This window comes from Eschrichtius robustus, chromosome 5 (genome assembly GCF_028021215.1).
Source record: "Eschrichtius robustus isolate mEscRob2 chromosome 5, mEscRob2.pri, whole genome shotgun sequence".
In the NCBI taxonomy this organism is placed as follows: Eukaryota; Metazoa; Chordata; class Mammalia; order Artiodactyla; family Eschrichtiidae; genus Eschrichtius; species Eschrichtius robustus.
The window spans coordinates 71,918,807-71,939,499 of NC_090828.1; the positions used below are offsets into that span (position 1 = coordinate 71,918,807).

Consider the following 20,693-nt stretch of genomic DNA (forward strand, 5'->3'; position numbering starts at 1 on the left):
TCGCCGCAACTAGAGAAAAGCCCGCGTGCAGCAACGAAGACCCAATGCAGCCAAAAATAAGTAGAATAAGTAAATCAAAAACTATATATCTTTAAAGGTTAAAGAAATCAAAAGAGCCCTAGCAGAATCTTATGGGTTGAATTGTGCCTGTGCCCCACCCTGCCCCGCCCCAAAGATATGTTAAAGTCCTAACACCTAGAACCTCAGAACATGACCTTGTTTGGCAATAGGGCCTTGCAGATGTAATTGGTTAAGATGAGGTTATACTTGAGCAGGGTAGACCCTTAATCCATTATGACTGGTGTTCTTAGAAGAGACACAGAGACAGAGACACAGAAGGGGGCACCATGTGACCATGGAGGCAGAGACTGGAAGACGACCTACAAGCCAAGGACAGCCATGGATTACCAGCAACCACCAGAAGCGAGGAAGAGGCAAGGAGAGACTCTCCCTTACTGGTTTCAGAGGGAGCGTGAGGCACCTTGCGCTCAGACTTCTGGCCTCTAGAACTGTGAAACAATTAATTTCTGTTATTGTATGCCACCCAGTTTGTGGTACTTAGTTACAGCAGCCCCAGGAAGTGAATACATTCAGTTAACTTAGGTTTACTCATTAACCTCTCTCTGGCTCACCAATGATATCACCAGACCAGCAGAGCGATTTCCAGGCACCTAATGTCAGTGGCCTGGTTAAGAGATCTAACTCCAGGACAGCACATGGCAGGTGAGTCTAGCTCTACTACTTCCAGGCTGGTTGACTTCAGGCAAGTTACCTAAACTCTCTTGGCCTCAGTATCTTGGTATAATAATGGATAGTATTATGGATAATAATGGTACCTAAGTACAGTAAATAGAGCTTCTGTGGAGAATGAAAGAGACGACACTGTCAGGTAGGAATGTCAGTGCCAGTTATTCTCTCCCAGATCATGGTAGTTCAGCGGATCAGGCGAGCTCTGGTGCCTTTAGCCCCATTTGCAGGATGGGCTCATCATACCAGACCAGTGAGTGAACGTAGAATGGAGGAGACAAAGAGCAATGTGATCCCCTCCTCAGCATTCCTGCCACTTCCCTGGTGCTGCCCCAGAGTCCCCACACACCAGATGCTCCAGGAGCCTTGGGTTTCTGAGGATGCGGGTGTCGAAAAGCAGGAGGTGCTTGTAGATGTCAGGAAGCTTATGAGGACCTCTCCACCCTGTTACGAGGTTCCCTGAATTGGTAACTGCAGCTCAGGAGGACTCGGTCCTGGGACCAGCTCCTGTGGAAGGAGTGAGATTAAGAAAGAGGCAGGCTGTGCTGTGAATGCCAAGAAGTTTGCCCAGTATACACCTCCCTTGGGTCCACCCCAAGGTAGAAGGAATCCTGGTAGGAACTGATTACTCCTTGTGGCCAAACACCTGAAAGATCTGAGACTGTTTCAGAATTACTGGCACTTTCTCCGACTTAGGTGACGTCTTGATTACCGAGAAGCATCCTCTTGATGGCAACAAGAATGAATGCCTCTCTGCACATTTGCTCATCTCAGAACAGCCAAACCCTGTGGGTTCATTTCTGTTGTGCGGATATACCTAAGAGTGGAACTGCTAGGTCAAGTTCAGCTACAGTAGTTACTACTGGTTTTCCAAAGTGGTTGCACCAATTTAGACTCCAGAGGGAAGTGTGTGAGGGCATCAGCAGTTTTTTTCAATTGTAGCCATTGTAGTGGGTGCACCCTGGCATCTCACTGTGGTTTCAGTGTATACTTCTCTAATGATTAATGATGTTGAACACTTTTCACATATTCTTTCGTCTCTGACATATCCATTTTTTATCAAGAGATGTCTTCTCCTTGCTGGTGTGTAGGAGTTGCTAGAACATTCTTGTGCTGATCCAGATGCATGTGTTACAGATATTTTCTCCCATTCAGTGGCTTCTTCTCAGTCTCTTAAAGACACCTTTTCAGAGCAGAAATTCTTAATTTCATTTATCAGTCTTTTCCTTTATAGGTCATGCTTTGGTGTCCTACTTAAGACATTTTTGTTATCCCTAAAGCAACAAAGATATCTCCCCCGACTTCTACAGTGATAAAAGTTAAAATAGTGGGTAGACTTTTACAGGAGGAGTAACGACTAGGAAGCAGTACAAGGGAGGATTCTAGGGGCTGATTGTGTTTTATTTCTTGATCTTGGTGGTGGTTACACTTGCTTGTTTACTTTTTAAATATTCATTGAACTGTATACTTATTCCTTGTACACTGTGTATGTGTGTCATACTGCTACTAAAGCTGAGAGAGAGAGAGAGAGAGAGAGAATGCACAAACAGGAGCCACTAACTAAAGTGGGTCATCACAAGATGATGACCAAAAAAATACTGTAAAAGATTAGAGAAAATATTTGTGAGAGGCTTACATAGGATCATAGGGTCTTAATCTATACAAGCCAACCTTTTAATAAATATATTTTAGCAAAAAAACATTTAGTAAGTATAGCTAAAGAACAAGAACAGTGGCATTGGTTAATCATATAATATTGAAAATAAACGGCGCTGAGCATAAAATCCCTCCACATCATTGAGGCTCCACGGAAAGAGTTAAGCAAGCACAAAGCCTAAAGAGAAGCAGCAGGTTGCTCTAAATATTTGGTTTTACAAATTCTTTATTAAAATGCTACTAGCAGATATGGGGCCAGTTGACTTCTGACTTCCCACCCTCTGACGAGGCGCATGATTAGTGTGATCTGTGTAAAATGGTGGCTGGTGGGTCTGAGGTGGTGATGAGCCCATGATGCTACAGCAGAAATGTCACCAGAGGAGGACCTGAGGGCACGTTAGAGTCACCATCCAAGGCAAAAACCCAATCGCAATGCCCAGCAAGGATACAGCTAATAATAAACTGTAGCCCAGAACAGAGCCAGACTCTGAACCTGAAGATGAGAGTTAACCCAACAGGAAGTGCAGTCAAAGCAGGAACGAAGGCCCCGTCGGGAGCTGTCTCTTCCATGGGGAGAACAGCAAGATAGCACCAAGAGCAGCCAGGAGGCTGCCAAGGTCCTCAACCTGAGTCTCTTTAAAGAGAAAACCAACCAACAGCTGGTCCACGGCTACCTGGGGCTGCAGGTATGTGGGGCTGCAGCTCCTCTGCCCTCAGCCGAGCAGGAGTGCACCCCTGATTTCTGGCAGCCAGACGCCCAGAGGCCCTGAACTTAGAGATGCTCTCCGAGAGGAGCCTGAAGTGTGCAGGTGTGAATCCAGGCACTATCCTCTGAAGCCTTCGATGCCTGCCCGCTAAATCACGGCCTGTCCATTTCTGATCCTCTACCCTTGACAAACAGGAGATTTCTAGGGAGCAAATGCAGACTGTTGGACAAATACAAAATCTTTTTTGAGGCTGGGGCAACGTGAACAAAAAAATAGGGCTTGATGAAGGAAGTTAAGGAAACAAAGGTAAGCAGAAAAAGCCAACCTTGCAAACACGAGTGAGAAAAGCAACCTCAGGAACTCCTGGGTGGCATGGTGAGGAGGAAAGGGAGAAAATCCATAATTAAGATAATCCATGGACAGATAACAGGGAACGCAAGCCCAAGAAATTCAAGTCCAAGCATAAGAGTTTGCATTTCTAATCAGCTCATGCCACGTCGCGTTTTCAGAGTTCATCATTTCTAATATTCAAGAGTTCTCTTTTCCGGTCACACTGCTATAATTTATCACATCCAGGCATGCAAAATCATCCTTTTTCTAACATTAAACATGTTTAATCAGGACAATTTATAATAACAGTTTAGGGCTTTAGGGACAGAAATGAATTTGACACATGATATTTACAGTAATCATAATACTACAAGATTTAAAGTGTAATTTTTTACAGTATTAGATCAAGAAGCCAAATTGTCCATGTTCTTAGTTAGTTGTTTGCAATGCTTTTGGGGGGAGTCAGCATCCAGAAATTAATTAATAGTCTTCCTCTCCACAATGATCAGTGTCATCCCTGGGTACTGCTCCTAGATGCCAACTCCTTTATACCCTCACTCTGGGACAACCAGCAACTGTGATTAATGTTAAACAACCTGTCCTAGTAGCCAAAAGCCAAATGTCATACCACATGCAGGATCATAATTATGCTTTAGGAAGTAGATGGATTTGGCTTTGTTAACCAAGAATTAACCCAAAATCTGGAGGCCCCTTGAACTATCGCGTCTGGAAAATACCCATTATGTCTTGGCCTTGGGGATACCAGGACATTTTTCAAGGATAGCAGTTTCATGCAAAGCTAAGGGCCTTGAAATTCTTTTTCAAAAGCCTCTAAACCTTTCTTTGTCAAACTCTAAAGTTTCCCTCCGCCTTCTCTTCTGGAACCAGTCAAATTTACACACATTCCAGCTCCACTTGAGTGAAATTCAAGTTCCCATTTAGGTATTTGCTGTTAACCACAGGTCTCATGCTTCATGGCCCTTTTGACATGTGTTTATTTGAAAAGGTGAGTCGATGAACCGGTGCCTTCCTCGTATTTGACAAGTTCTATCTGACTTGGGGACCCACCCCAATAAGCAGTGATGGAGGGGCCCAAAGTAACGGGAGGGATGTTACCTGGATTATTATCCACAGCCCCTTCAATAAGGGGCCGTCTGTCAGACGGACAACTGACACTTTTTTAACAGTTCAGCTTTCCATCAACTTCAAACTTAAACACAATTATGAATGGTGAAATAAGTAGAACATTGCAAAACCCACAAATTAAAACCAAAGCCCATTTTTCCATAAATGAGGAATAGAAGGTTTGGACTTGAGCCGGGTGCCCACCTCTTGCAAGTGCCCGGGACCTCCCAAAACATGTTGGTGTTCCCACATCACCCTGGCTTCATTTGTTCCTCTCTTGGGTTCCCCTCATCCTGATTTATTTACTTAGTATCATGATTATTAATTCTAATTTAGTTTTGTGCATTTTCTAAGCTACTTAAATCTTCTTTGGAATAAGATAGGATATCATTATGCTTGAACTTTAGGAGATGCCCTAAATTCTTCACTCAAAGCTTATTTTTCTTTTTTTTAACCTACAATTGTAATAAATTCAGTCATCGGATTTCACAATACACGGAAACTTTAGAAGAGAACAGCTGACAAAATGAGTGATTGTTTCTTCTTGATGTAGCACAGCATGTTAAGCCTACTTAATAGATGTTGGTGAATGCAACAGTAAATGAATAAATGAGTGAATTGGTAGGCGAGTGATACCTGACAGTTTAACAAGGAGAAGACAGAAACTATTTAAAAACAAATAAATGAAACAAAAGCATAGCAGTTGGGGTCCACTTGGTAAGGATGTGATCTATCTGCAAATTCTATGGACAGAAGACTTTGACGATTATAGAGTTATAGTTAATGTTGATAAGTATGACTATTTCTTCAAGAAAAAAGTCAAGGTATGCTTGAATGTCTTTATGAAGACAAGAATGTGTCCTGTACATTTTCGAAAACGTTCTGTTTGAAAATAAAGTTTTAAAACATCAAACTTAAGGAAGGGATAATTTTCAGCTGCCTAGAAAGTTGCCTTCTTTGAAATGCTTCAGTCCTTGGCCATGTTTGGTACCTGAAGGGATGAGCTAATATTGTGAGTTCTCCTCTGGTAGGAACGACATCTCAGGGGAAACAAGGTAGGTGGAGAATGCAGATAGTTTAAAGGTAGGTGCTGATTCACAGGGTCATGATGTGTGGGGAGCGATCCCAACCAACCCCAGTACCATGCTGACATCCCTAAAATCGTACTCATTACTGCTAGGAAAGGGGGAGTTAACAGCAAGCATCCAAACAATTCACTCCTTTGCTCCACCAAGCGATTGACAATGATTGACAATTAAGACCTCTGGACTGAATGACCTGCAGGGTGACCTGAGAGCAGTGAGGGACCCACGTGACCCAAACCTTAGTTTCTGCAATGCTACAAAAAAAGAGAAGACAGTTCCTGGTAGTATGCTCAGAACTTTTTAGACAAAGGATACTCCACGAATGGCAGATGTTATATAAGTGTTATTTCGATCTGAGACTTGACTCCCATTGTGATGTAAATCACAGCCCTAGACTAAGGCCACCACAGGTGCTAGATTTCCCCAACAGCAGCTCTGGCCTTTTCATTTCCCACTTGAGCACAGGAAGCAGCACCAGACAGGGCTACAGTTTCAGGAGAAGCACTCGTTTATTATCCGGAGCCTGTTTCTCCTGGCCAGTTAAATAGAGGTGATCTCAACCAGCAGGTTGAACCCACACTTAATGTTTCTCAAGTACAGTGAGCAAAGACTGACTTATTCTTTTTTTGTTTACAGAATTATGCAAAACTCATTCCTGGAGCTACAGTAGGGGTACTTCAGAAGGACTCTGGAAACATTCTCCAGCTGATCATCTCGGCTTATGAAGTATGATATTTTACTGTTGGGTTTTCTTTTTGCATTTCTTTGGTATTTAAAAACTAAGATATGTTTTAGGCTGTTAAATGCGCTCTCCTTTGTTGGTAGAGACAGTGCTTATCCAAAGAAAATCTCTCTGCATTAATGGATATAAAAAATTATATCCAAAATATAAATTTTGTTCACCTTATTTGCAGATATTCTTCCCAGAAGGTGGGGCAGAATGTAGAAAAATCATAAACCTGATCATAAAGGTTGTTTTTATAGTAATAACCAACAACGGCACTGTCACCTGCAAAATTTTAATTCTACTGAAAAGGCTTCATGAGTCATACAATTAAGCTTCCCTCTTCTCTGCCTGAAAAAAAATTAAGTTTAAATTGCCAATGAGTAACAGAGCTATGAGAACTAACCCCACAGGCTTAATGAGACTAAATCATAACTCAAGGGAAAAAACAACAAAGCACACCAGGAACCACTTTGTAGATTCTCTGCTTTTGAGAACCAAGGAAATTTTCCACTGGTTTTATGTCATATATGTACATAAATACATTTTTTTTTCTTTTGCCTTGTCTTTGTAAATTAGTGCCTGAGGACAGAATTCTTCCCTTAAAATAAGATACATACCTACAGGGTTGCTATGTTTTCTCTCTATGTCACCATTTTATAACTCAATCAACAGTGGGTGACCAGTTGCCAACTCTTTTTTATTTTGGTTCCTATATATCATTATCATCCCCCCTTTTTGCCTTTACTTTCAAAGAAACACACGCACACACACACACACAAAGATGAAGCTCTAAATTAGGACAGGAATGAAAAAAATAAACTTTTATAAAGCAGTAAAGTTCTAATATTTGCTCTAAACAGAGTTACATAATAGCAAATGAATAAAATTCTAACTTTGATCCTTTAAAATGACAAATAAATGACCCATACGCACTCTATGCCAATACTTAGCATATACTGAACCAGTGTTCCTTGACATTTCAGAATCATCTAGAAAGTTTTTTAAAGACAGGTGCGTCCAGATTCCTCTCACAGATGTCTTGGGAGAATTTTAAGGGAAGGAAGAGTTACGTATTTTGAGAAAAACCCCCAGTGTTTTTGACATCACCCCACCAATTTTGAAACTCACCTTAATAGGGTAAAGCAAGCTATTTTTTCTCGAATACATTTTCTCAAAGAAGAAAATACAGATGGTCCATTAAAGTTATAGGATGAGGGTTTTTTTTTAATTCATACCCTCAGAAACTTCAGTTTTCTTAGCTCACATAAAAATTTAATCACCATGCTAGTTCACGCTTGAAATTCTTCCAGACAGGAAAGCTTGTCAACAAAATACTATAAAAACCTTCCTCCCTCTCATGCAGTAAAGTTTTAATGTGTAGAATCAATGCCAAATCACATGGCAATTCTTCACTGAATTAGAACACACTAATTTTCTTTAACTCAGGACTCTCAAAAGTGCTGGCCACTAATATTTTCAAAGGAGTTAAGCAAAGAAGAAAACAGTGAATTGTCAAAAATATTTCCCCTCCTGTCTGACCAGCCCTGTCTGTGCCCCTGCTTGCTCTGTCAGAGTTTATGTCTCACTTTACATCCCCAATCACTCACATAATTTACAAAGTAGTTGAAATCAAGACATCAGACATTTGAAGTGAATCTTGTGTCTTTATTCTACTGTCTCAAAAATATGAAGTGTCTGGTATTCTTATATCAAACCATCTTGCTCTGGAGTTATGATTGAAACTCTATGAGTCACTGTGAGGTATGCAACAGATCTTGGCACTGGTTCAAATTATTTTTCTGTTGTGTTATTTTTTAAATGTATCCTAAAAGGACCTTAAAATATGGGGATCCATAGACTAGATTTCTTTCCAACCTATAAAAAAGAGAGAGAAGGAAAGAGACTATATTGAGAGAAGACATAAAATGCTTCTGACTTGTAGTGGGGCAGAGGCAAACAATTTGTGTTTATGATTAGTGACTATAAACTTCAGCTCAGTATTTTACAGCGCTGTATTGACATTTAAAAAGCCTTAAATACCAGATGTGTATTCACCTGGCCATCATTCACTACTTTCCTTCCTTCCCTAACCACATAATAAAAGCTGCTGAAATACCCATACTCTCAAGGGTAAGGTCCTCTGTTGGCATTTAAGTTCCAGAAGGTAAGTGACTTGTTTTGTTTTGTTTTGTTTTGCCTGGTTCATAGTATATGCTCAATAAATGAATGAGTGAAAAGATGAAATATACAAACATTTATGTCCTTTCTTTGGGAAATTCACATTAAAATATTCCTGGTGAAATTTGCAATATGATATTCCAATTAGATCATTGCTGAGATTTCCTTCATTTTGGTTAGATTATGTCACTCACTACTCTTAACTGCTGTCATCTACAAACTTTCAGGTCATATCCTTCATTTCTTGTTTAGTTCACAGTGCCACTGTCTCCAGCACCACTCCTGTCTTATTTCTTGATGATTTCAGCCCATATGTATACATATATATGATCCTTCCCGTTCCCTGGACTCTCAGTTTCTTGAACTCTGCTTCTGAAATGATCTTGTTCCCTTCCCTCTTAATTACCTCCTCATACCTTCACGCTCTTGTCATACCTTAAACCTGATCATTGCCGATAGTCTCAATTACATGCAATCCATTCTCTGCTCACCATTTCCAATCTTTTCACCTCACTCTTGCTAGTTCCCCTAATATTTCTTCCAACCCATCAGGATCTCCAATTAATTGACCCTGTCCTCTGTGTACAGTTCCTCATCCCCTTGATGTCCTCTCTCACCTGCCCCCTCAGCTTCAATTCAAACATTGTGGTCACTCCTTAGACACACTCTCAACTCCCCTGCACCTTATCACTCCTTTGAGGTGGTTGGCCAACAGTGGTCCTGGTAGAATCCAACTGTCCACTCTGCACAGCTGAATGGGAACGGGAAAAACATACAATCATGCTACCGGGTCTCACTTTAAATTCATGATCACAGACTTCAAGCTGGCCCTCAATGCTGCCCAGCAACCGTGCTATATTTCTCTAGTAAACATCCAAATGGAGAGATCTAGGTGTCAGTTGATATGTTAGTTGGCAAATCAGCAGAGTAACCTGGACTCTCCCAAACATACTTCGCCATAGTTTTCTCCTTCTCAACTCACGGCAATTCCGTCCTTCATGTTGCTAGGACCAAAAAGCTTGAAACGATCCTTGACTCCCCCTCTTTCTTTTACACTGTACATTTAATCCATCAGAAAATCTTGTTGACTCTACCCTCAAATTTATTTAGAGTTTGATCCAATTGCTGCGTCCACTGTCCTCACCCTAGTTGGACCCACCATCCTCATTCACCTGAATTATTGCAAAAGCCTCCTAAATGAGATTTCCCGTTTCCACCTTTGGTCTCCTACATTCTATTTTCAACAAAACAGCCAGAATTTTCATTAAACATGTTAAGTCAACTCCTATGACTCTTCTGTTGGTAACCCTAATTGCTTTCTCATTTTACGTAGAGTAAAAGCCGAATTCTTTATAACAGCCTACGAGGACCCTACCAGGTCTGTTCCCCTCCACCCCATCACCTCTGACTTCACCTCCCGTTACTCTCCTCTCATTCTGCTCCAGTGCAGCAAACCTGCCCTCCTCGCTCTTCTGTTCCCAGAGCAATCCAGACAGGGTCCTGCCTTAGGGCCTTTGCATTGGCTGCACCCTCTTCCTGAAACACTCTGTTCACGTATATCTGCGTGGCTAATTTCCTCTCACCTTCTTGAAATGTGACCCTCTTAATGAATCCCACTCTGACCACTTTTTAAAAATTGTAGCCTATACCCCCTGCCCACACTCTCTTAATCTTCATTATCCCACCCTAACTTTTTTCCATAGCATTTATCACCTTCCTGGTACTACATAACTTTCTTATTTATTGTGTGGTTTCCTTTCTGTCTTCCCACACTGGAGTATAAACTCAGTCAAGGGGTAAGCTGTTTTAGATGTTTTTGTTTCCCAAGCACCTAGAACAGTGTCTGGTACATAGTGGACACTCAGTAAATATTTTCTGAATGAATAAACTGGTAATGTAACTAGTTGAGATAAAGCAGATTTAAAGGGTATATTTTAATGCTAAATTGGCAGAAATTGAAATCTTAAGACACAATGGGAATAATCTTTAGGACTGCGAAATGACGCTTTAATCTCTGACAAAGACTACATTCTGAAAAGTCAGCCTGTGCCCATCTACAGAAGGAGTGACCATGTGGGGCAAATAACAAAGCAGGGAGGAGGAGTGACTTAGAATTTACAGCCAGCAACTTAGAATTAGGAGGAAGGCAGGGTCATCGTAACATGCAGTTGGCAAAATTATACTTCAGGAAAGTTTGAAGCAGAATATGCTTTTAAAATTCTATCAATGAAATGGGTATAGGGACTCAAATCCTTTTAGATGAAGTATAACTTAATTCATAGTATTTTACAATTTGTTTTTATTCTGTTTTTTAAAAATAATTTGGTTTTGAAGTCCCCCAAATACAGACTTCTCTTCTATAAAAGAAAGAGGAATAAAGAAGGTCTGAATAATAACACTAGCTTTCCCCACAATAACAGCACTCCCTTCCCCTTCCTTGACATTCTTCCTCCTGGGAAACGTTGCCTTTACGTACCCCTCGGTCATAACCCACACGCCCTGTATCTAGACTTCCCCTCTTCCACCCCCGTCATTGCATATCCCAGCCACTGCGTCCCTGCTCCTCACGCCTCAGGCGTGGTGAATGCAGCAACATGCCAGCCTCCTTGACTTAAATCTTCCTGTCCCCTCCTCTAGCCTGTCCTGCACATGCCTTCCACACAACCTCCCTGCAGCTGCATTTTCAGTAAATCAGGCCCCTGCTTAAAAGCTTCATGGAATATTTCCCGCAAGTGTTAACTCATCTCTCCAAACCTCAGGGCTCTTTGTGGTCTGGTGTCTCCCCGGACAGTAGGGGTGCAGGATTGGGCTGAGCCTCTCTTTTCTCCATTCTGTACCACTCCTGGCACTGAGCTTTCTCTCTTTTGGTCCCCTCGCCTGAAATACCATTGTCATCCCCTCCACACATCTAAATCCAACACAGCCATTAAGGACCAGTCTTCTAATACTTCAGCCTTCACTGACCGCCCTCTTTCCTGAACTCTCCCAAACCCTTATGTATTACACAATTTTTTTTTCTAATTTAATGGTACATTGACTGACGTTGTATGTTAACTGCTTCACTTGGCTCCACCTTATTTTTTTCAGCAAGATGATCATCTTGAGGGCAGAAATCCTGTCTTATACCCATTCCCCCAGACCTGGCTCTATACTAAATGTACAATAGGGACTCTATAAATTCCAGCACTGATTTCAAGGCACAGTTTCTCTCACATTTTAACATCTCTAAAATTGGGATACATTTTATAATTAGTCATGTCTTACCAATGCTTTCAATAGAATGGAAGTCACAATGTAGTTTTCATGGTCTGCACATGTATAAACTTGGCAGTAACTGTATGTGTTATTATTGTCACTTCAATTCGTTAAGCACACTGTTGGTATTGTAAGTGTTGAGTACAATTGCTATTTTTAAATATCTTCCAAGTTTGCACTATGACTCAATACTGAAAAGTTATTGTTTGTGCAGAAATGTACCAAAACAGAATAAGAGGGAAGCAAATACTGATATCAGTGAAGCAAATATTCATTGTTGGAGGAATGATCTGTATTCCTTATAAAGTAACAACCAGCTGCTTTATGGGACCTAAAAATGATGATACTTAGGATACAAGTAAAGCAAGCTATTGTTATATTTTGTTACTGAAATACAAGCAAAAGATTTGCCTTTTATATGCCAAGCAATGCAATTCAGGACTGGAGAAATTTGTCAAACCCTCAAAATGGATAAAATAATTTTTAAAGCCATGATAGATGGACAGGTTTGATTCATATGTAGTGCCGAACGATCTCGAGGTATTTTGTCATAGTTTAATTGTCATAAAATAATGGTGTATCTTATAATTGATGGCATCTTAGATTCGATAAAATATGATGTGTGTGTGTGTGTGTGTGTGTGTGTGTGTATTGCTTGCTTTCTTGCTTGATTGGTGATATGGTGAATTTCTTTTAGACCCAATTTAATTTTATTTATTTGTTGTTTAATGAACATGATTCACAGATTCTTCTCTTCTGGCTCTATTTTTTGGTTGTGACTTCGTTCAACTCTTTATCTCTTATCTAAAGGAGCTCCGGTCTGAGGTGGAGCTGGAGGTGTTAGGAGACACAGAAGGACTCAACCTGTCATTCACAGCTGTCTGTAACACCGGGACCCCCTTTCCACACCAAAAGAAATGCTCTCACATGAAGGTGGGAGACACAGTAAGTAGACGGCCCATAGGTCATCTGAAAAAACATCTAGATGATCTGTCAGAAGTTACCTTAGTGCACTGAAGCTGGACTTTTCCTTTCAAGAATTTCAAAAGCGATTTTCAAAGATTTCCTAATAAATGCTTTCGCAAAGCTGATCCCCATGCAGCTTTGTTTCTTCCCATGCATGTTGGTGGCTAGAAGAAGATAATTAGTATTTTCTTTTTTTCCAGGCTTCGTTCAACGTGACTGTGAGTATACCAAACTGTGAGAGAAGAAGCAGGCACATTATCGTAAAGCCTGTGGGGCTGGGGGACGCCCTGGAGATCCTTGTCAGTCCAGAATGCAGCTGTGACTGTCAGAAGGAAGTGGAGGTGAACAGCTCCAGATGCAGCAACGGGAACGGCTCTTTCCAGTGTGGAGTGTGCGCCTGCCACCCTGGCCACATGGGTCCTCACTGTGAGTGTGGGGAGGACACGCTGAGCACCGACTCCTGCAAGGAGGCCCCGGAACTCCCCGCGTGCAGCGGAAGAGGCGATTGCTACTGCGGGCAGTGCATCTGCCACTTGTCCCCCTATGGAGACATTTACGGCCCTTACTGCCAGTGTGACAATTTCTCCTGCGTGAGACACAGGGGGCTGCTCTGTGGAGGTAGGCCATGTCCAAATCCACCTTACAGGGCGACTGTGCACGTATCAAGGAAGGGCTTTGCATCCTTTGCACCTTCCACAGCCACCTGGGCACAGTAGGTGCTCAATAAATGTTTGCTGATCAGTTGAGTGGGGTTGACCTTTAGACTAAGGTAACTGATCTTCCCTTATGTTTTTTTCTGGCTCTGACATTCCCTAGGGGTGAGATCTCTGCCAGCTGAACTTACGTCTCTATTATTATTTCCCTGGGAGTAAGTAGGTAAAAGACGGATGCCTTCTCTTTGGTTATTACCCAGATGCCACAAAACTGCATGTAATCGAACTCCATTATCTTCCAGACTATTCTGGATCAGGCTCTTGGTATCTGACTCAACTCTTAAATGCTTATTACTTTGGAAAGATAAAAAGCCAGGCTACTTAAGGAGCATACTGCAAAGGACGAGGGACACAAAAATTCTAAATGGACCTTCAGGGCCTTCATTCACTCCAAGCATATTTATTAAACACCTGTTATGTAACAGATACTAGGTTAGGCACAGGGCATAATAAAGATGAATAAGGACATATGCGAAGAAGGCTATGGAAAGGGTAAAAGTGAAAAATCCTTGGAATTTCTTGAGACTGAGAAAAATTTTAAGTAGCAGAAATATTTATGTTCTAATATCCTTTGTAGATGTAAAAATCACTTTAGTTTAAAACTATATTACATATAACATGACTATTATAAAATCATTCTGAGAGATGCACATACATATTTAAGTACAATCTAGTCAGACAAGAATTACAAACGTGTTAATATACTTTTAAATGATACAGATTTGTGTTACAACTGCAATCGTAACTGACTGCTGAATTTAAGCTCATGTCTTTTTTTTTTTTTTTTTTCACAGTGTGTGAGCAGATAGCTTTTCAAAACAGAAAGCCATTATCTTTACAGAAAACTAAGCAAGTTACGTTTTCAAACCACAGTGTCAGGAACATATAAAAGAGACTGATTTTCAGGGGAAAAGGCCTTTGAAAACCATCTGATACCCTTAGAAGTGCACCTCCGTTTCATTTCTTGGCTCTTGCTGTTGCTGCCAATAGACTCCTCTGAGGCTGCCTTCTTTCTTCCCCACCAAAGAGTGAAAAGTTTAGGGTCTGTCCAGATTGAGACACATTTCTCTCCCCTTTCATTCAAAGGTGTTTTGCCTTATCTAATGGGTGTGTTTCCAAACCCACATTGGTCTTCTTTTCACACGATGCAGACAGAACACAGCCTGAAGCCAGAGGCCGTCACCAAGTCTCGAAAAAAATCTATTCAGCGGAACCCCAGATTGCATTTCTAATAGAAATCTTTAATAAAATATGTGCTTAAGACATTTGAAATTGCCTTTCAAAAAAAAAAAAATCCGAAGTGTAATCGAATACAGTATAACAGCAATTATGACCCCACCTGTATTTCACCCTTTAGATCTGAAGTCAGAGGTCTAAGGCTGTGTAAATCGATGGGTTGTGTTCAACAACACAGTTCTTCCCATTTCTTAATGGTCTTTCAGTTTATTTTGTGTCACGCATGTGGACGGACATAAATTCAGAGTCAACTTGATCTGTGCATTTGTAGTTCAGGTGGTCTGACAATAGTGCCTCTCTTTGCATCAGATACAGTGATCGCTAAAGAAATTCTATTTAGAAAATACAATTTCTTTTCATTGGGACTCAGAAAACTTCACCAATGCCCATTTCCTTCATACATTGGTGTACTTTCCCATCCTCAACCATGACTGTTTCTCGAAAGCTTTTTTGTGTTCAGTAACATCTCAAAGGATGTTCCTCTATTATTAGTAACTTTCTCTTTTAAAAGGTATAATAAAAGTACAATCATTCAAAGTCAACGAAGGCAATGGAGCACCTACTATGTGCCTGGCATTGTGCTTAGTGTAGGGATAAAACTGATCCTGGCCTTGTGAACACACACGCTATTGTTGCTGTTGTTTGCCACAGAGGCCTGACTATGCTACAGCCTTATATCTCGTGTAAATCTCACTTATTTTACAACTAACATACTCTGCAATGTGCTGCTTCTCTGAACGGCCATTATCACAATGTTCTTTTGATGCACCTTCTTCCATCCATCTGTAAGCACTCAAAGATAGAGCGCTCCATTGATTTTTCCCTTGCCCAAATTCCATTAGTCTTTTAAATTTTGATTCTAAGAGACTGGAAACTCTAACAGGCAAACAGCATTACAGAAAAAACTTCCTGCCATTGTGCACTTAGTTATCAGTCAATGGCATTCCAGAAAGATCTCTCCCTCTCAAAAGAGCCTGATAATTTTTTCTTGATCTTTGGTTATCATCTTGCCTCTACATGAAGCCATTATGAAGTTTTGTTGTTGTTGTTATTGTTGTATGAACAGGTACCTTAGATAATTGGTTGTTTGTGGATATCAATTAACAACTTTTGTGACTGGATTAATGGTTCTGGAAGGTCCACAGAAAGGGAGGGTTTCTAAGTTCTGAAAGGAGCTCTTGGAAGGGTTTTCTAAAATTTCTGCCAAGTAATTCTTATATGCAGTGATACACTTGGGCATTCTCAAAGCCTTTGGAAATGCACATTTCATTTGACAATATTTATATACCGTATACATTTTTCAGAATAAACTTCAATATGGAAATCACCCCCTATCATGAAAGTAAGTTCCCCCTTTTGCTGAGGAAGAAACAAAAAGCAATTGTACTTTAGAGGATAGCTTACATATAAAAATTAAATGAATGGTTTTGGCCTAAATAACCTATTCTTAGCTTTGAATTAATTAGTTCAATTATGAATTAAATAGGTTATGAAATGCAGTCTTAATGTCATGGATCCAGATAAATTTCAACTCATCTTTCACTAGAGAAGTGTAAGTCTTTTTAGTATATATATGTACAAATTACTATATTACTCTCTATATATAGATGATACAGATATAGATACAGATACAGATGTAGATATATAAATATAGATATAGTTATAGATATAGATACAGGTACACATACACAGGGAGAAGTCAGAATCCAGCTTCAAAATCTTTGTGGTTTATCCTTTGTTCTGTGATTTCCTACTCCATGTCTCTTAAGGCCAGGTCATGAAGATAGAAAAGTAACGACCTTCTAGACCAAAGTTTACAAGAGAAAACCCAGAATCCTTCTTTCTACAATGAACATGGCAGCGTCTCCTACAAATGGAAACCTGCCTCACTTGTGATTTCTTTTACATCTGTTTGGTTTTCAGTATAATTACAGGAGTTTTAATATTGATGGATAATTTTGCTATCAGATTCTTCTTACTGGATAGTGTTTAGGAGTAATGATAATAACTTATATATTGCTTATTTGTGGGCCAAGCACTGTTCTAAACATTGTTATATATTATCTCAAGTAATCATCATAACAATCCGATGAAGTAGTGCTATTAATAACCCCTCCTTACCAATGAGGAAACTGAGGCATAGAAAGGTTGAGTAATTTTCCCAACTTGGCCCAGCCCGTACCAGAGCCAGGACCCAAACATGTGCTGTCTGGCTCTACACCTGTGCACTCACCCACTACATACTCAACCACCGCCACCATGCCCACATGCCTTTGGAATGTTGCCAGAGAGCAAAACTTGGGAGGCGATGGCTGGTGCACATTTCCCTTTCTGAAGAAAAGTGTCAGTTACGAAATTTGTAAGTAAATACTGTTTGTTTGGAACAGCAAAAGCCAATTTAGGATCTTGGGCATGGCAGGCACCCAAAAAATATTATGAAAGGACACACAAGCCCATTACCTGAAACACTTTATTTAACATTTTATAGTAGTTCAGACACTACTATGTGGCCAGTTCTTCAGGAGCCCCTCTTGTCTCTCAGCCTCTTCTGTGAGGATCCCTTTCTCTGATTACATTTTAAATGCTGATGCTCTCTAGGGATTTCCTCACTCTACCTGCTTGCCCTAGATGATCTCGTCCACATCAGCTTCAACTGCCATCTATCCCTGGGTGGATTCCAAGCCCCAAACTTCAGGGCTATATACACGTATTCAACCACCCATGGGTCCCTCAAACTCAACAGAACCAAAAATGAACTCATCATCTTCCCCATCCTAAGCTGCTCTTCCTCCTCTGCCTCAGAACAATCTATTCATTTAACAATTAAGCATTCTCTGTGCCAGGCACTGGGGAGAAGGCACCGCATGAGTTACTTCCATTCCAGGGCACTAAACAGCCGCCCCATCCAGCTAGCAGCCCAGGGGGGTGACCTGTGAAGGATTCCATCCTCTCTCTTCCCCCGCCCGACCTCCGCCCTGGGCATCCCATGCCGTGAATTTCATCCCCTTTCCTCTCCATTCCCATGGACACTGTTCAGGGCCTCATATCTTCTTGCCTCTATTGCTGGGAGAACCTCCTTACTTGCTTTTCTGTGTCTAGTTTGACCCTCTCTACTGATGCCAGGACATTTCTAGACACATATCTATCTCTCCAGGTCTCTCCCTTACTTAAAATTGCATAACTTTCAGGATAAAACCTCTTACTTTAGTCCATAAAGCTTTTCATGATGTGATTTCTGATTTTTGTTGACCTTTTCCTCCTATCCTCACGGACACCCCATACGCACCTTTGGCTTTATTCATGTGACTTTACTATGGGTATTAAGCAGGTCACATGGTTACACACTTCTGTCATTTACCTATGCTTTTTTCTCTGCTTATAATGCACGTAACCCTCTTCTTCTATCTTCTATCCTTATCTTCCAAATTCAGCTCAAGCATCACTTCCTCTGGAAACTTCCCCAAATCTCTTGTCTAATTTGGAAACTTCCTCTGTGTGTATGGCATTTATCACGTTGTACTTATTAGCAGTAGTATCTATTTGCCCGTCTCCTAGACTAAGCTATAAGCTCAGCCACCTTGTCTTATTTAATTTTGTATCCTCAAGCCTAAAACAATCTTTGGCACATGATATATGCTCAATTAAAATTTGTTAAATAAATGAATTTGTTGGGCACTCACTGTATGCCTGTAGGACATCTAGTTGGTGAATACAAAGCTAGGAGATTTACACATTATCTCATCTGGCCACAACCATTGGAAGCAGCTTTTATTCCCTCTACTTTATAGATGAGGCTTTCATGATTACTCAGCTTGAGTGATGTAGAGGTGGGGTTACTAAAGTCTATCTTGTATCTCTATCCTATGGCACCTTAATTGAAAGCAAAAACTTTAAAAAACTACATATATATATATATATATATATATATATATATATATATATATACACACACACACACACAGTTGGCCCTTGAACAACACGGGTTTGAAGTGCATGGGTCCACTTACATGCAGATTTTTTTTCAATAAATATATTGGAAAAATTTTTGGAGATTTGCAACAATTTGAAAATACTCACAGATGAACTGCATAGCCAGAAATATCGAAAAAATATTTAGGTATGTCATGAATGCATACAGTATATATAGATAGTAGTCTATTCTTACATAGGCATAAGGTGAGTGATATTTAAGATAAAGTTAATAATGTGTTAGTTTTCTTACTGTTTTATAACTTTGCTTTCAAAGCATTATATTACTGTACAGTATGCCGTTCTCATAATTGGAGAAACTGCATATCAGCCTACCACTACAGGTAAGCGGTTTTTTAGAAAATGTAATCATGCTTCTATATGAATATGTCTATAATGCTGTATGCCATAAACATTTTTAACAATTCATTCGTTGGTGTATAGGCTAGGCTACTGGGAAGCAATTATATCAATTATACTAGGCTACCGTAAAGCAATCATATTGCTGCTTCTTCGTTATCAAGGCACAAATAGCTATATCTGTAAATAGATATGAATTTCTTTTTCACATTATCTTTTCATTTTTGATGTCTAATGTTAGTAATTTGTATAATATCTACAGTGTCGTAAGACAATATTGATGTAGGTACTGCCAGACGATTCGTCTTGTAAATTTACGGCATTGATAAATACAGTACAGTACTGTAAATGTATTTTCTCTTCCTTATGATTTTCTTAACAACATTTTCTTTTCTCTAGCTCACTTTATTGTAAGTATACAGTATATGATACATATAACATACAAAATATGTCTTAATCAACTGTTTACGTTATCAGTAAGGCTTCCAGTCAACAGGAGGCTGTTAGTAGTTAAGAGTTGAGGGAGTCCAAAGTTATCCTCAGATTCTGGCCTGGGGGGAGGGGTGAGAGTGGGGCGGGGGGGTGGTGGTCAGTGCCCCAACCCATGCGTTGGTCAAGCGCCAGCTGTATATACACACACATACTTGCACACACACACACCAAGTAGCTATTATAGGTTTCTGGATTCTCTTATTTCATCTGGTTATAAATTCTGTTTGATATAACATCAGGCAATCAAGTTGGTTCAGTTAAGAGACCAGATCAATGAATATACACAGCTCGCAAAGTACGTTCCATAAAATCTATCTACGCTCACTCCCCCCCGCCCCCGCACCCACACACACGCACTCACTTTTTTTCTCGTTTTTTTCTTCAGTCTTTTTGATGGCGTTCAAAGAGAAAAGATGGCCCCCAAGATCCGGAAGTGGCTTTAGCCCTAAGAAACCCAGGGCTTTGTTTTGCAGATAACGGCGACTGTGACTGCGGCGACTGCGTGTGCAGGAGCGGCTGGACGGGCGAGTACTGTAACTGCACCACCAGCACGGAGCCCTGCATCTCCGAAGACGGGGCGCTCTGCAGCGGGCGAGGGGGCTGTGTGTGCGGCAAGTGCGTTTGCACGAACCCCGGAGCCTCGGGACCCACCTGCGAACGTTGTCCCACCTGCGGCGATCCCTGTAACTCTAAATGGTAATGTCTCTACACTCACCAGTCCTTCCTGCCCATAGGGTTCATGGTGATCAAAGTTATAATGACATTTTATACACTCAGACCTCAGATTGCTCTTGCTGGCTTTGGTCTCCAAGCCTCCATCAAAACACACAAACCCGCAGGGCCCCTGCGATCGTCAGCCTGGAACGTCAGCCTCTCCCTTGCCTCTCAGCGTTGATGATCCAGGACCACAAAGTCACATTTCTGCAAGAAAGCCTAGCGCGGAAGCTGAGCTGATGTCCCACGCTGATAACATCGATAGTCTCTCCCTTACAGTACCAACCACACATCAGGAATGCCCTGGGGGGAGACGGAGGACACTCACCTTCAGTACTTTTTTAAGGGAAACAGACAAGCTTCTTTCTTATCTAGACGTTTATAGCCTGACCTTACTGATTCATTCCTATCTATAAACTCATAAAGGCAAAGA

At 40.8% G+C, this 20,693-nt stretch overlaps 1 protein-coding gene across 1 annotated transcript in view; it reads left to right on the plus strand.

The window, feature by feature from the left end:
* The window catches only part of ITGB6 (integrin subunit beta 6), a 69,632-nt gene that overhangs the window by 29,791 nt on the left and 19,148 nt on the right, over positions 1 to 20,693 (plus strand). The window contains exons 9-12 of the mRNA XM_068545024.1: positions 6,287 to 6,376; positions 12,621 to 12,755; positions 12,977 to 13,394; positions 20,020 to 20,242. Of these exons, the coding sequence (XP_068401125.1) occupies positions 6,287 to 6,376; positions 12,621 to 12,755; positions 12,977 to 13,394; positions 20,020 to 20,242 (866 nt within the window). The remainder of the gene's footprint in view (positions 1 to 6,286; positions 6,377 to 12,620; positions 12,756 to 12,976; positions 13,395 to 20,019; positions 20,243 to 20,693) is intronic.